Below are 17,009 nucleotides of genomic sequence, written 5' to 3'. Positions count from 1 at the left end.
CGAATCCCTGTGTCGTTTGTGCATCCCCCCCCCCCCCCCCCCCGCAAAATTGCGTACCATAGTATAGCGGTCAGATTTGACCCCAACAGGGTGACAGATCTGAACACAGATGTTTAGTTTAGGCCTATATTTGAATAAAAATAACAATATATGGATTAGTTTACCATTATAACACTTGTTCGTCTCTGTAGACTGTATAGCTATATGTATTGCTTTGTTTTTGAAAACTTTCATAAAATGACTCATATCTCTACATTCTTTTTCACATTTGGAATGGATGGAACACAAACCCACTCATCCACTGCGGCAGCAGCCAGCGTGTCAACTTTCTTTCGAGACGTGACATGGAGTTTGTAAAGACGCACGACATGCATGGCAACACCACCCAGTTACACAACTAGACAGTGAAAATATGTAAAGTCAAGGATTTAGTGCCATTAAAGTAGTGGATCGAATTGGAGTGCATTAAGCCTGCTCACACCATAGGAGAGAGAGAGAGATAAAGTCGATACTAATTAACAATCCTAAACTTCAATAGCACTGCATTGTTTTACATACACACACACACACACACAGTCTTGTCAAGAGTTTAAAAGGGGCGAGGCTTCTTAATTGTGTTCAACATCATCAAGTTGAGTGCAGTTCTCCTTTGGCGAAATGAAAAAAAGTGAAAAATAAAACAGAGGGGGGGAAAAAACCGGAATAACAAAGCTGAGTGAACAAAGAACGCCCACATGCCGGGTCTCTCGCGAGACGCGGAGCCTGCAGGCAAATCAGACTTCAAAAGGATTCTTCGTCCTGGGCTTGGTTAAAACAGGCAGCTTCCCCGTGACACTTTTCTTTTGTAACGATATACACGCGGAGGAGAGGTAAGATAAAACACACGGGCTGGTCGTGGGAGAGAAGAAACGAGCCAACTTTACTTTGATGCCTTTGTGTAGCTCGTCTGCTGTGACTTGGACAAAGAGAGAGAGAGAGAGAGAGAGAGAGAGAGAGAGAGAGAGAGAGAGAGAGAGAGAGAGAGAGAGAGAGAGAGATAAAGCAAGAAAGACAGACAGACAAAGATTGGGGGGGAGTGTGAGTGAGAGAGAGAGAGAGAGAGAGGGGGGGGGAGATAAAGCAAGAAAGACAGACAAACAAAGATTGGGGGGGAGTGTGAGTGTGAGAGAGAGAGAGAGAGAGAGAGAGAGAGAGAGAGAGAGAGAGAGAGGGGGAGAGGGAGAGAGAGTTTAGCCTTCAAGCTAGAGGTTGGCCTCTTTGGCTACTGTTCTGAGAAGAACATTGAATGGAAGCCGTTTTGTGTGTGTGTGGTCTGTATGTCAACAATAACAACACCCCCCTTTCCCCAACGCTGTGTGTGTGACTGCGAGAGAGAGAGAGAGAGAGAGAGAGAGAGAGAGAGAGAGAGAGAGAGAGAGAGAGAGAGAGCTTGGTGTGTAGAAGAGGGGAGAGAAAAATAAGAAAGTAGGGGACACCGAGTCTATACCCCTATGGGACGTGCTTTAGAAAACGGGGGGGGGGGGGGTCAAATGCAGAGCAGCTCACGCCTCACTGACACCCTGATAGGTCGGGTCAAATGCAGAGCAGCTCACTGACACCCTGATAGGTCGGGTCAAATGCAGAGCAGCACACTGACACCCTGATAGGTCGGGTCAAATGCAGAGCAGCTCACTGACACCCTGATAGGTCGGGTCAAATGCAGAGCAGCTCACTGACACCCTGATAGGTCGGGTCAAATGGAGAGCAGCACACTGACACCCTGATAGGTCGGGTCAAATGCAGAGCAGCACACTGACACCCTGATAGGTCGGGTCAAATGCAGAGCAGCTCACTGACACCCTGATAGGTCGGGTCAAATGCAGAGCAGCACACTGACACCCTGATAGGTCGGGTCAAATGCAGAGCAGCTCACTGACACCCTGATAGGTCGGGTCAAATGCAGAGCAGCACACTGACACCCTGATAGGTCGGGTCAAATGCAGAGCAGCTCACTGACACCCTGATAGGTCGGGTCAAATGCAGAGCAGCACACTGACACCCTGATAGGTCGGGTCAAATGCAGAGCAGCTCACTGACACCCTGATAGGTCGGGTCAAATGCAGAGCAGCACACTGACACCCTGATAGGTCGGGTCAAATGCAGAGCAGCACACTGACACCCTGATAGGTCGGGTCAAATGCAGAGCAGCACACTGACACCCTGATAGGTCGGGTCAAATGCAGAGCAGCACACTGACACCCTGATAGGTCGGGTCAAATGCAGAGCAGCACACTGACACCCTGATAGGTCGGGTCAAATGCAGAGCAGCTCACTGCATTTGACCCAACTAGGCTTGTCACAATAACATCATCGCCTAGTATAGTCGCAATTATTTGAGATAATCGCAATTATTTTGTCATAGTCATCATAATCGTTTCCGTGTTGAAAAAAGTTTTGTCTTCACCGGGCCGAAGGCATGGGGGGAGAGTATGTTTTGTTATACATTAGCAGATCTACAAGCTTACGACGAGTCGCTTTACTCACTCGTGATGCATTGTAGGCTTGTAGATCAGCTATTTCCGCAATATTTTTTTACCTTTTAAGTATAAAAATACTTCTAAATAATGAATGTCAGTAATACGTGTATTTGTGCATATCTGCCCTGTGCAACCAGGCAAGCAAAAATGTATTCGTTCTAATGTTCAATGCCGCAAACACAATAAAACCGTTAATCGCAATTATTTGTGTGACAATTAATCGTCAACTTAAATTTGTATTCATGACAGCCCTATATAGACCCAACAAAATTCTCAATAAATTTTGTCATAGTTTTAGTCACCATAGCTAAGTTTTATTTTGTTTTCGTCAAAGAAAAAAGGTAAGTCGATGAACACTTTTTGTCATAAACAAGGTAAGTGCCATGCCCAGGCAGCTACTACAAGCCAAAGTTCTACCAAAGTTCAACATCTAATTGAATCAGGGCATTGAACATGTAACCCAAATAAACTCTACACATAAAACCCAGCAAGGTTGAACAGACCGAGCCGTTTCACAGCACACCACGAGAGACTCCGGCACGTCCTTCACTGCTCCGAAAAGCTGACGCCGCATTATCCGAGGCCTCGGGATGGTCTAATGGGCTGGCGGAAATGACAGCCGCGTGGGAGAGAGAGAGAAAAAAAAAGAAGAAGTTACGGTAATGACAGCTAAAGGTTACGGCAATGATGGCAAAGCATAGCGTCGCCGTCAGGTCACTGCGATGATTATGGGCCCTGTGTCTGTCTGTCTGTCTGACCCAGCCAAGGTGGGGAAAGGTGGAAGAGGGGTGGGGGCAGGGGGAGTGGTTATCCAACCGTGCTGAATGCACACACGTGGGTACGCACGCACGCACGCACACACTTGGCCCCAGGCCCAGAGCGTCACACTGTGGGAGGAGGAGAGAGGTTACAGGCTCGTGTGGAGATAGTACAGAGAGATGGGGAGAGAGACAGAGGAGAGACCGGAGTGGAGGAGGTTGTGTGTGCGTGTGTGCGTGCATGTGTGTGTGGGGGGGGGGGGGTAGTAGTAATCATGAACAGGACTACACTGTAAAATCTGCAGTGCCAAATGGATCCATTTGTAACTCTGGGAGGGGCCAAATGTAACCAAATGGACCCGACCCGTATGGGTCCATTTGGTTACACCTTTCCATTTGAACACCGAGGATTTTAGTGTGGCCGCGACCGCATAATGCAAGGACAGAGAGAGAGAGAGAGAGAGAGAGAGAGAGAGAGAGAAACAGACAGAACGGCAAGCTGTCTCTCTTCATCAGGCCCCCAAACCCCATTTCATGTGGGTTGCTCAACCCCAAGGGGCACCACACAGGCAGGCAGGCACGCACGCGCACACGCACACGCACACGCACACACACTATAAACTTTATTTATATAGCACCTTTCATACATAAATGTAGCTCAAAGTGCTTTACGCGTGCGTGCGCGTGATGCCAGTTCACCCACATAGGCTGAGTAATGCACCCACTGGTGCAACACACAATGAACCACCGCTGTGTGAGTGAGAGAGAGACAGACAGAAAGAGATGCGCGCACACGCACGCACACACACACACACACACACACACACACACACACACACACACACACACACACACACACACACACACACACACACACACACACACACACACACACACACACACACACACACACACACACACACACACACACACACACACACACACACACACACACACACACACACACACGATAGGAGCTCCATCTGCATTTTCTTTTTGGCTTTTCTGCCTTTATTGTCTCCACCAGGCCGAAGGCATGTGGAGAGAGTATGTTTTGCACTCCGTCCATGGGTGTCCGACTATCCGTCCGTCCGTTACCAGCTAATCTCCGGCACTCTTAACCCGGTCGGCGCCAAATTTAACACGCACACTCCCTGGATGAACCTCTGTCCCACATCTTCCAGAACGGCCTGTTATAGAGCCACCAGGGGGCCGACTTTTGTAAACAATTGTTTGATATTACTCCTCCAGATTTTGTCCAAAAGTCCCGCTAATTGTTACACACTATCTCTATAGTCATGTGTTCATATTCCATCCTAATTGGCTAACATTGGATTTTAAAGTTTGCAGGATTGCCCCGTTTTGAACAGAAAGCCTCAAATCATGAACGCAGCATGCAATTTACGTGGAATCTTTCACAGACTTTCCTACTAGGCTGAGGAATACATCCCACCCTTTTCACATTGGCCTGTTAGTGCCACCAACAGGTGGAATTTTGCAAGAATTCTTTTTTGGAACTAAATGCCTCAAATCATCCAATTAGCCGTTCGCTAAGTCCCACCCAAGCCCGTTCTTGGCCAATACCACGTTAGCGACGGTTACTAGGTAAGGATCCTGGTCAAGCTTTCAATGCTGGTCAAAATGGTTTTGCAGTGTCAATAAATATATTTGCTGTGGACCTCAGAAAGAAGGGTTTCGCTCCGTTGTGCAGTTTAATAGTACATATTAGAAATACAAATACAATAGGCTCTCATTTACTTCCATTGTAACGGGGAAAAAGCTCTCAAAGTCACTCTTTATCACATAAGCGAACACAACAAAAGCTGATTCTGACCGTTTATGTCAGTTTCAGGAAAACTCATGCGGTTTTATTTTTAATAAAAAATGTCAACGTAGTCTTGTTTTTGTTTTGACTAGTTTCAGTGTTGCCACATTGTGTGAGAGAGATAAGCCAACCCACCTCCAAAAACAAGCCAAATCAAGAAAAACAAGCCAAAACAAACACAATAATATGACCATATAATCCTAATCCTAAAAAAGATTGTATGCATTTATCATGATAAATACTATGTAGGCCTATGTCTATGATAATTCATGTTTTGGTAATGTATTACACTAATTATTAGCCTTAAGCCCAAAGTAGTGGGAAATAAGCAGACTTGGCAACCCTGACTAGTTTGTGTGGAAAGAAGATCCGGTATGCCTACAAAACTATCTGATTGGTCCAAATCTGTACACACACTCCTGAAGCGTATTATTGGAATGCCGTTGGATGTAAACAAACGTATTTGATCTCGTCCACTTGTCGCTAAAAACCATACACAATTTTGGACGTGTTTGAGGGAGACACTTTAGAAGACACTTTAGGAGAAATGTCTGGGACTGAGGCTGCAGCTGGGTGCATGTCAAACAGAGAGTTGGGAACACCAGACCGCTTCACTGTATATCTCCAACCAAAATAGTTACTTCATATCAAAAGACGAGAAAAGAGTTTTCCTGATGTCATAAACTGTCAGAATCAGCTTTTGTTGTGTTCGCTTATGTGCTAAAGACTGACTTTGAGAGCTGTTTCCCCGTTACAATGGAAGTCAATGAGAGCCTATTTTTATTTCTATACTATTAAACTGCACAACAGAGCGAAATAATTCATGGAATGGACTTGTTTGCTCATAACAAGGTAAGAAAACAAACCCTCTTTCTGAGGTCCACAAATATTGTCACTGCTTAACCATTTTGACCAGCATTGAAAGCTTGACCAGTATCCTTACCTAGTAACCGTCGCTAACGTGGTATTGGCCAAGAACGGGCTTGGGTGGGACTTAGCTAACGGCTAATTGCCATCCAAGGCGTAAGAAGAAATGGCACCCTTTTCAAATTGGCCTATTATAGCGCCACCAGGAGGCCACAACCTGACCTGTGCCCCGAGGGGCACTTTATCTAGTTGATAGTATCAAGTGGAGATCGACAGGAAAGAGGGAGAGACAGAAAGGGAGAGACACGCAGCAAATGTCGTCGAGTACGGGCCTCGAACACGCGACGCACTGTCAGGCCAGAGCCTATAATGTGGCATGCGCCTGGACCACTTGGGCAGCACCGGGCGCCCCGCTCCATCTGTATTTCAAAGTCTCATTTCCTTTTCTTTATCCCTGCCTTCCTCTGTCCTTCTACGCCTCTCTCTCTCTCTCTCTGGACCCCTCTATCATCCTCTCTTTCCACCCGCTCTCACAGAAAACATTTGTATTTCATGCATGCATACGTGTGCGTGTGCACAAAGTGTGCGTATACAGGGTGTGCGTGTGTGGGCACGGGGTGTGCGTGCACTGTGATTGACTACGCACAATAACGATGTGTACTTTCTTTCAATAATGTGCGTGCGGGGAAAAGGAGCGTGGTGGCAGTGGGTGCAGTCTCACTCCTGCTCCGCAGCATGACTCACTCTGGCAGCGCCCCCCCCCCCCACACACACACACACACACACGATAAAGCTCTAAACTAGTAGCTACAGCATGTACATTATGCAAAACATGACAGAGAAGTAGAGCGACATTAGCATGATATAAATACAGACACACGCAGTTGCCCGCCTGCGCGCGCCTGGTGCCCACGTAGCACATGGGAAACGCACACGCGTGATGGATGTTCCACGTGTGCACATACTGTCCACATTATCTGGAAAAGAGATCGGCCTGCTGCGTCTCATATTCTTCCGCGATTGATTCACGGTATTGACCAGTGTCAAGGTGACTGCTGCTACTGTATATACCAGGGTCACCACAACCACCAGCCACTACACTGACACTGTGTGTGTGTGTGTACCGTAAAAATAAATATCGATACCGATTTGATACATTGATTTTGATACCTGAACGACACTTTTTCCAATACATTTTTCTTATTTTAGGAAAACTACCCATGGATTAAACTAAGCAAAAAACTAAATCTGACAACTGAAATAGTTTGAAAGGCCAAGTCCTAATCTGTGAAGCAGCATGAAAGAAGTCCACACACACACACACACACACACACACACACACACACACACACACACACACACACACACACACACACACACACACACACACACACACACACACACACACACACACACACACACACACACACACACACAGAGGCTTTTTAACCTTTACAGGCCTATATACTGACTAACTGAGAACTTTACTCCGTCCATGTGCACCATTTCCTGGAATTGCAATTCTATTGCTAGTTTGACTACTTCAAATACTCTAAAATAACCAAATAACCGGAAATAGGCGATATCCTATTTTTGGCCATGCAGTGTTGATTTCGTCGACTAATACTAAGACGAAAAATGTTCAACTAACTTTTTCACTGACGAAAACTAAATGGAAACTAAATGAAAACTAAGCTATGGTGACTAAAACTAAGACTAAATATATTAACAATTTCACCAACAAATAAAAACTAGACTAAAATGTTAGGAAGGGACTAGTGGACACTGGACAAGACATCCAGTATAAGTCATTTTACACTTGGTTGCATGCTGAAAATAGCCGATCTACAAGCTCACAATGCTCATTACAATAGAATCAAGGCCCGCCAAAAGATTTGTTATTGTTACAAATACTAGTATAGCCCTATTATTGCAGACATTTGAAAATCTACAAGCTCACAATGCGATTTTCAAAATATCTTTTGTATGCATAATTACATACGTGAAATGCGATAAATTAGGACTTTTACTTTTGGCACTTTATGTACATTTTGATACAAATACTTTTGTACTTCTACTCAGGTAAATGTTGAATTCCGGACTTGTAACGGAGTACATCTACATTGCAGTAATGATACTGTAAAAAAATGTACTTTTTCCACCACTGATAATAATATTATACAAGGACATTTGCATTTCCTCTAATGGTTACGTTTTACCCCAGGTCTGTTTGTTCACAAGCCTGATTGTCTGTGCCAGCCAGGTGTGTAGCCGTTTAGCAGCGAGCCTACACTGCCAGTGGCCTTGAGGCTGTGGAGCCCGAGCCTCGCACACATTTAATTCATAACGCAGGGACTGCAAATGTACAGGTTCATTTGGTTACACTTTGTACCCTTTCCCAGTTCAAGTCAACACTTAGGATTGTACTACAACGGTGCCAGTTCGGAGGGCTGTGCATGCACATGTCTCTCTGTACAATTCACATTCCTGAGTCTTTATTCTCTCTCTCTCTCTCAGTGTATGGTCTCCTGTCGTTGAGTCTGTGTGCGCACACGCACACACACACACACACACACACACACACCAGGTGGTATTCTCAGCCAAGTGGACTATACGGTTGGTGTGTGTGTGTGTGTGTGCGACTGTGCGTGTGTGTGTGTAATTGTGTATACAGCAAGTCCAGAAGGCCGCTGAAATATGCACAGTGCTCCCATGCATAATACATGGAGCACAGCAGTGCACAGGAGAAGCCCACCTCTCTCCATCTCTCCACCCCTCCCCTCTCTCCATCTCTCCACCCCTCCCCTCTCTCCATCTCTCCACCCCTCCGCTCTCTCCATCTCTCCATCCCTCCATCTCTCCACCCCTTCCCTCTCTCCATCCCTCCCCTCCCCTGCTCTTTTCCCTTCTCGATCACACGCCGTCTGCTGCTCGCCACCACATATGGTTTTAAATACCAATTGCCGGTCTGGGTCATTGGCAGGTCAGATACCTTGATGGATGGAGTGAACGAAGGAGGGATAGAGCGAGGCACGGACGGACGGACGGATGGATGGATGGATGGATGAAGGAGAGAGGGAATGACGCATGTAGTATTTATGCTTAGTGGAGGAGTAAAGGTTAGGGAAAGCGAGGCAAGGTGACGAGAGTGAGTAACACACATTATGCTCAACTTGGATGAAAATAGCGCCGTGCACCACCAGCTCACAGCCCAGTGCATCGTGCCACGTTGGTTAAGTTTGCAGACTGGGCACTGCTGTTGGAACCTAAGATACTTGGGCCGAGTGTATTTAATATATAATGACGCTGTGCGACTTTCCACATAAAGACGGGTATAGGAAACTCGACACATGGAAGGTGTGTGCACGTCGGCAGATTGCAGATTGGTCCAGATGGAAAATGGCACCCCTTCTGTGTCATCTTATTGCAAGGGCTCCATTATCCGTCTGCTGTGGAGGCCGATCCTCCTCCGCGCTCCCCAGAAAACGGCACGGACAAGATTTGTTGAATAAAATTAAAATGCTAAAATGTCTGTCGACTACCTATTCTCCCTGTGCAGGTCACTAGGTATTTAATTTAACAAGTTTAGCTAAAAAAGTTACTTTTTTAACCCATTTTGACCTTCTAAAAATGTCTTCTACTGTACATCCTGACACTTTTATGAAAAAGCTATGTTTCTATGTCAGTCGTTCTTCGATTTCGATCAAAAATAGCAGATCTGTATCTGCCTCTGTAGATCTGCTATTTTTCAATAGCTAAAGCATAACATAATGCTAACACCAACAGGGGTTCCCGCCACAAAATGGGTTAATGTATTTATAAATGTGTTTACAGTAGCACAGATTAACCATCTACCAAAACGTCAACAAAGGGAAAAATAAATAAAGTGGATACCGAAAACCGTCAATTCAAAATAGAGCAGAGGGATCATAAATAGGGCTATATCTTTGTGGAAATCAAAGTTGGGAAGACACTCTGAATGCTTTAGCAGAGGGTCTGAATGCTTTAGCAGAAGGTCTGAATGCTTTAGCAGAGGGTATGAATGCTTTAGCAGAGAGTCTGAATGCTTTAGCAGAGGGTCTGAATGCTTTAGCAGAGGGTCTGAATGCTTTAGCAGAGGGTCTGAATGCTTTAGCAGAAGGTCTGAATGCTTTAGCAGAGGGTATGAATGCTTTAGCAGAGGGTCTGAATGCTTTAGCAGAGGGTATGAATGCTTTAGCAGAGGGTCTGAATGCTTTAGCAGAGGGTCTGAATGCTTTAGCAGAGGGTCTGGAACTCTGAATGCTTTAGCAGAGGGTCTGAATGCTTTAGCAGAGGGGCTGGAACTCTGAATGCTTTAGCAGAGGGTCTGAATGCTTTAGCAGAGGGTCTGAATGCTTTAGCAGAGGGTATGAATGCTTTAGCAGAGGGTCTGAATGCTTTAGCAGAGGGTATGAATGCTTTAGCAGAGGGTCTGAATGCTTTAGCAGAGGGTCTGAATGCTTTAGCAGAGGGTCTGAATGCTTTAGCAGAGGGTCTGAATGCTTTAGCAGAGGGTCTGAATGCTTTAGCAGAGGGTCTGAATGCTTTAGCAGAGGGTATGAATGCTTTAGCAGAGGGTCTGAATGCTTTAGCAGAGGGTCTGAATGCTTTAGCAGAGGGTATGAATGCTTTAGCAGAGGGTCTGAATGCTTTAGCAGAGGGTATGAATGCTTTAGCAGAGGGTCTGAATGCTTTAGCAGAGGGTATGAATGCTTTAGCAGAGGGTCTGAATGCTTTAGCAGAGGGTCTGAGTGCTTTAGCAGAGGGTCTGAATGCTTGTATATATATATATATATATATATATATATGTATGTATGTTACTTCACTATTCGAGTGGCATTTCCATGTACATAAATCCTTTGGGTCTGCGGGGACGGATGAAGCAGTCGCCGACTTTGACGAAAACCTCTGATATGAAACCAAACCAAATGTTCAAGTTCAAAGCACAAATACTGTATATTTCGTCATCATCTGCACAGGCCACTCCCATGATGATGTCAGAGTTGTATTTATTATTTTAAACTAAAAGCTAATTAGAATTCTATCTTTTCTCATACTTTTTGACAATGTTATCTTTTTAGTATTACGATCTTACCTTGCGTGCCTTGAATTATTTTATTTTGTATCATATGCTTTACTTTACACTGGGAGGACAGATGTACAAGCATGTCACTGACCATAACGGGTCCTAAACTCCTAGCGCAACTGTATGGGCAAATAAACTTGGATTATCACAAAAAAAAAGCTGAACAAATGTAAAAATATATATATATAATACAAAAAGATCTAATCAAACGAGAATATTAAACTTTAAAGCTACATATATTGAATGCAAAGTGAATCGTCTGAAAACTCTGCGTGTGTATCGCTTAACGATCAACTAATGCACCAAGTGACGAAAATATGGATAAATCCCGACTCTCCTTGGTCACGAGGGAGGCACCGGTCTAGTACGTTGGAATATAATGGACCTTTTACAACAAGTTATACGCAGACAGAAATGGAGCCAGAACATGCACGAATGCCAGTGGTGGAAGAAGTACTGAATTATTTTTTTAAGTAAAAGTACCCTTAACACAAGTAAAGGTCTGGGGTTCACCTTTTACTTGAGTAAGTAGTATTGGTATTGGTATCAAAATATGCTCAAAGTACCAAAAGTAACAGCATCCATTATGCAGTGCAGAAGAGATCCAGCAGGACAAGTCATTTTAATGCGTGGCTTTGTGTGCAGGTGTCGCACTCTGAGAAAACGCCTCTGAGAGAGTAGTGGAGTAGAAGTAAAGGTAATTGGAAAAACTCCACTAAAGTTAAACAATACCTCAAAATGAATTGTACCACACACACACACACACACACACACACACACACACACACACACACACACACACACACACACACACACACACACACACACACACACACACACACACACACACACACACACACACACACACACACACACACACACACACACACACACACACACACACACAACTCTGATGCTGGCATTCAAAGCAACCAAAGGCATGGCTCCCCGATATCTCACAAGTATGATCGTACCCTACAAACCCTCCCGCGCACTCAGATCAGCCAACGCAGGGAAGCTGGAGGTACCTTCACTAAAAACGCCGGGACAACGTCCCAAACTCTTCTCCCTTCTGGCTCCAAAACTATGGAATGCACTTCCCATCACAGTCAGAACTGCAGCCTCACTCCCAATCTTCCGCCGTAGTCTGAAAACCCACCTCTTCAGCCTAACCCCTTAGATAACATTTTATGTCGACTTAGATAGTATTTTAGACAGACTTATAGCTCGTTACGTAGACAGCACTAGAATTGCATTTCATGTAGTCATAGCACTTTATAGTACACATGTATATTGTATAATATAGTATGTATAGTTGACATAGATACTCCACTGTTACGTTCTTAGTTTATACATGATTCATGATAACTACTTTTTATATATGTGATGTATGCCATGCTTTTGTTTTTGTTTTTGTAAGTCGCTCTGGATCAAGAGCGTCTGCTTAATGCCTAAATTGTCTAAATTGTGACACTTACAATGAGCTGTTTAAGGCCCAGGAAGGACGGGTCCACAGAGCTGGCGGTGAGGACCTGCCTCTTCGTGGCCGCCTGCTCGCCCAGGAAGCGCACCATCAGGTCCTTCACGGCATCGCCCTGTACGACGCCAACACAAAGACACATTATTCTCACAGCATCGCCCCATATACGACGCCACACAAAGACACTATTCTCAGCACTTATACTGTATAGCCAGGGTTGTTCTATCTAGTCTGCGGGGGAAGTGACTGCTGTGCCGAGTCACTGCCATCACAATGCAGTGCAAGGGAAAATGTTTGGCCCCCAAAAAATATACAAAGGATAAATAAATAAAAAGTTGAGGGTGGATAATATGTTCACAAGAAAACAGGAAGAAAGAAATCATGTCATCATGCTTCTTTACAAGTTTGTCGGGGGGGTCGGGGTACCTACTTGGATTCCATGGCTCTTAGCAGCTGTTATGCAGCAGATGGAAGGATAACTATTAAATCCATAATTCATCGACAATCAAGTTTCATAATGAACAGAGCCACAACCACATCAATCCTGCTGGCGTCCCCATTTTACATGCAAATAAAAAAGAATACAAATAAAAATCAGTGGTTCTCAAACTATTTCGGGCCAAGGATCTGGCTGCAGGGCGGAAGCCCATCTGGAAATGTTTCGTGTCGGGGACAGAGTGGCATTCCGACGAAACCGCCATTCCGACGACGTGGCTTTCACGTGCGGTTTAAGAGTTTTCCAGTTTTATTAGGATCCCCATTAGCTGGTGCAAAGCAACAGCTAATCTTCCTGGGGTCCAAACAGAACATAAAAACTTGACATCCGACAGGAATGACATTACAATGTAATATCATTACAATGATATATAAATGAAATACAAATATTTGACAAAGTCAATTTCCTTCCGACAATTTCATAATGATCATCCGGCTTTTCTCCGATTCCATATTTTCTTGGAAAACAGAAAAAAAGGCCGGTGTGTAACCTTTTGTGCCGATATTTTCCGAAGATTTCCAAATATAGCAGATGTACAAGCAGCTGTCAGCGTGGCACAAAGTGGCATGCTTGTAGACCTGCTATATTTGAACAGCCATTACATATAAATGGATAAAGTGATTATGATGCTACATTGACTATACTTTAGTCGAGGACCCCTGGGACCTGTTGCATCGGTGGCTATTCAAAAACAGCACATATACAAGGCAAGCTCACAGCAAGTTACTTCACTTTGTGCTGCACGGTGCAAGAAACATATGCTCCTTTTTTGTGTTAAATCTTGAAAGTGTGAGAACTACTGATTCAGAAGGCATCTGCAGAACGGACCTCAGATCTCGGAGCAACAACTTAACAAGCTGACAGTGTGAACCTCAGACCGTACCTGCAGGTTGTCAAACTTGAGGCCGGGCATGGTGAGTCTGTCTCTCTCCACGTACACCGGACTGTACTGCTGCGTGGCCACGGAGATCAGCACTCTCCTGGTCTCCTCGGACGGCAGCCAGGCGTCGTGGCGCCGGTCCGCCTCGTTGAGGCTCATCGCCGTGGCGAACGGGTCGTCGCTGCCCGAGAACACCGCCTGGAGCTGGTTGAAGGGCTGCGGCGGAGCGGCGGGGGCAGGCTGAGGCGGGGGCGCCGTTTGGGTCTGCGGCGGCGGCGTGGAGCTCGTTTGTGGCACGGCAGCGGCTTGGGCCTTCATGGGCACGATCTCGACGGGGGCGGCGGCACCGAAAAGGGAGCCCGGGGTGGGAGGAGCGGCCCCCGAGTCGGTAAGCCCCCCAGGGGTGGAGAGGGAGGAGGCGGCGGAGGAGGAGAGATGCCGCTCAGGGGGGGTGGGGGCCGTGGGAGCAGGGCCGGTAGGGGAGGTGTCGGCGTTGGGGTTGGAGACGGAGATGAAGGAGGAGGACGTGGTGAAGGAGTCGAAAAAGTCGGACGCCGGGTTGACGTGCCCGTTGTCGGTGAAGAACTTGCTGAGGCTGGGGCTGGGCTGACACACCAGCGGGGTGAGCTGCTGCTTGCTGGGGGTCACCGCCTCGTCCGACGGACCCCCGCCGCCACTCCCCATGCTGAAGCTGGGGGACTTGATGAGGGTGGGCTGGAAGCCGTCGGGCACCAGGGACCTGGGCTGAGTGGCCTGGCTGAATATGGTGCACACCGGCACGGGCTCGTCTTTGGGGACGCTCCCTCTCGCGGCCGGCATGGCCAGCGGCACCGCCGGCTCCTCCTCTGCCGCAGGGCTGGACAGGCTCGGCGTGTCGCACAGAGGAGAAGCCGGGACCAAGACAATGGCCTGGATGTCCCTGGAGTCTCCCCGCTCCGTTGCGTCCCTCTGCGCGCTCTCCTCGGCAGAGTCGCTCTCCTCCTCCTCCTCCTCCTCCTCCTCTCCCGCCACGCCGAGCTCCGTCACATTCTGTTCCATTTCAGGCTTTCCGTCTTTGTCACCCGAGACGCCCGTCCCTCCTGCCTCTCCCCCCTCCTCCTCCTCCTCCTCTCCCCCCTCCAGGGAGTCGATGGGGGCCACGTCGTCCTCCTCGCTGTAGTTGGGAGAGTCCGAGATCATGACGCTCTCCATCATCTGGTCGTTGAGCTTGTCCAGTGGGCTCTCCGATGGCGTGGTGGCCGCCGCGCTGCTGCTGCTGTCGCCCCCCTGGGTGGTGGGGGTGGCGAAGGAGGAGGAGGGCTCCACCAGGTCGATGCTCTCCTCCTGGAACAGGACGCTGTCCGACACCGCGGGGGCGGGGCCGGGGTGCCCCAGAGGGGCCGCTGTAGGAGCCGGGGCGGCCTCCGTCGTGAGCTCGTCCACCGTGATGTCCAGAGTGACCGGCCGTTGGGCAGGAGCCTCTCCACTATCCATGGTTTTACCTGCTCCTTTCAGAATAAAAAGGAAACGGTTAATTTGACACTCAAATGCTCACTATATGTAACCAAGTGGACCTGGTGTGTTCTACTGTGTTCTATAAGTACTGTACAGTCCGTCCCAGACAGTTTGAAAAAAATAGTATAACCATTTCATTCAGTGACCACACGCGCACATACAGTATGCCAGTGATGCAAATAGCCTGCATCCTTTATAGACTCACTAAATTGAGAAAGGACACAATCATGTAACCCTCCGGGGGTCCTGGGATGCAATAGTGTACTCAGTACTGTACTCTAACGTTGTTGAAGTAGAACTCATAAAATGTCCCTGGGACCCATCTAAAATACCACCCCTGGGTCCCAGGACCCATTACATTGAAAACCTATTTACATCACTGTATGAATGCTAATAGGTGACAAGTATTTAGGGAGTGCTTGTTTTACACTGCCAGCTACTACTAGTAGAGCGGGGTGAAGTAGGGCGGGGCTACCAGAGAAACCCATCCTGGCAGCCAGCTCGCTAGCGTGCCTCGCTAGTCATTAGACACAGACACCCACACCCATCGCCTCCTGGTATAGAATCCCGCCGTCGCCTCTATTTTTCCAACAACCGCTACCGACTACATTTTTGGCCGATAAAGTAGGTTCGGGTTATGGTTAAGGTTAGGTTTAGGCAATTCGAAACTGGCCCCCGTACAAAAAAAAAGTCCCGGCCCCCCATACTGTACATGTTTTTTTCCCTTTTTTAATTTCCTCGTGATGATTTCCTGTTTTTATAGAAGTGAATATATGCTGGACCCTGTTGTAAACAATTGTGAGTGCTTAGTCATGGTGCGTCCAGAGTAACAGTATTTGGTATTGACCTGTGCTTTTGTTTGAAATTCTACATACTACATACGTAACATACTGTGAAATAACATAATCAATCAATCAATAGTATGAGGTTAGGGTTAAGGTTAGGTTTCAGGCATAGTTTCTGTGAGGTTAACACAAGCCGATTTAACTCGTCACTAGCCCTCCAAGCAGAACCCAATGGTACTGAAGTTTCTGACATTTTGTTCGACCCAGTCCATGGGGTCCTGTTGCACCACTACCATGCCACCTGGTACACAGCCATTCTTAAACATAAACAACATGTTTAGCGCCTGGCCGCGCTCTGTGACGACGTTTTTCCTTGTGAGGCTTTCTGAATATGTGAAGTATAAGTACCCATACATGCCGCTGCGAATATCTCCTGTGGCGCGGAAGCCGTTAAGTATTTTTAATCTATGTTTGCCCGATTTGGAAGCTTGGATTAATCTCTTCCTTCCTTGTTTATTGACACCTCATTGTACCGCCTATCTGGCTAGCTAGTGGCGCTATAGCTATGACAGAGCAGATCAGAGGCAGGGACGTAGCCGCACAAGCCAACCGCACACCGGGAGGCGGTACAATAAACGGTAAACAAACAAGAAGAAATAAAGCGACCAAATCGGTCAAACAAATTATTAAAAATACGTAACGGCTTCCGCGCCACAGGAGATATTCGCAGCGGAATGTATAGGTACTTAAAGTTCCCGAATTCAGAATAAAGCAAACAAAAAAAGGACGTCAAACAGCGCA

General features: G+C 46.7%; 1 protein-coding gene across 2 annotated transcripts in view; it reads right to left on the bottom strand.

Annotated features, from left to right (window-relative positions):
- Nucleotides 1–17,009, bottom strand: part of trappc12 (trafficking protein particle complex subunit 12) — a 46,539-nt gene that overhangs the window by 28,619 nt on the left and 911 nt on the right. The window contains exons 2-3 of one of the 2 annotated variants that reach the window (XM_083792106.1): nt 13,933–15,416; nt 12,552–12,668 (exon numbers count right to left, since the gene is read on the bottom strand). In XM_083792106.1, coding sequence (XP_083648232.1) covers nt 12,552–12,668; nt 13,933–15,402 — 1,587 coding nt within the window. In that variant the 5' untranslated portion in view covers nt 15,403–15,416. The remainder of the gene's footprint in view (nt 1–12,551; nt 12,669–13,932; nt 15,417–17,009) is intronic. The other variant, XM_083792107.1, reaches the window with a different exon arrangement.

Source organism: Protomyctophum parallelum (assembly GCF_964188405.1).
Source record: "Protomyctophum parallelum genome assembly, chromosome: 20".
Taxonomy (NCBI): domain Eukaryota; kingdom Metazoa; phylum Chordata; class Actinopteri; order Myctophiformes; family Myctophidae; genus Protomyctophum; species Protomyctophum parallelum.
Note: the sequence above shows the minus strand (reverse complement) of the source record. Positions and strands in the feature narration are given on the sequence as shown.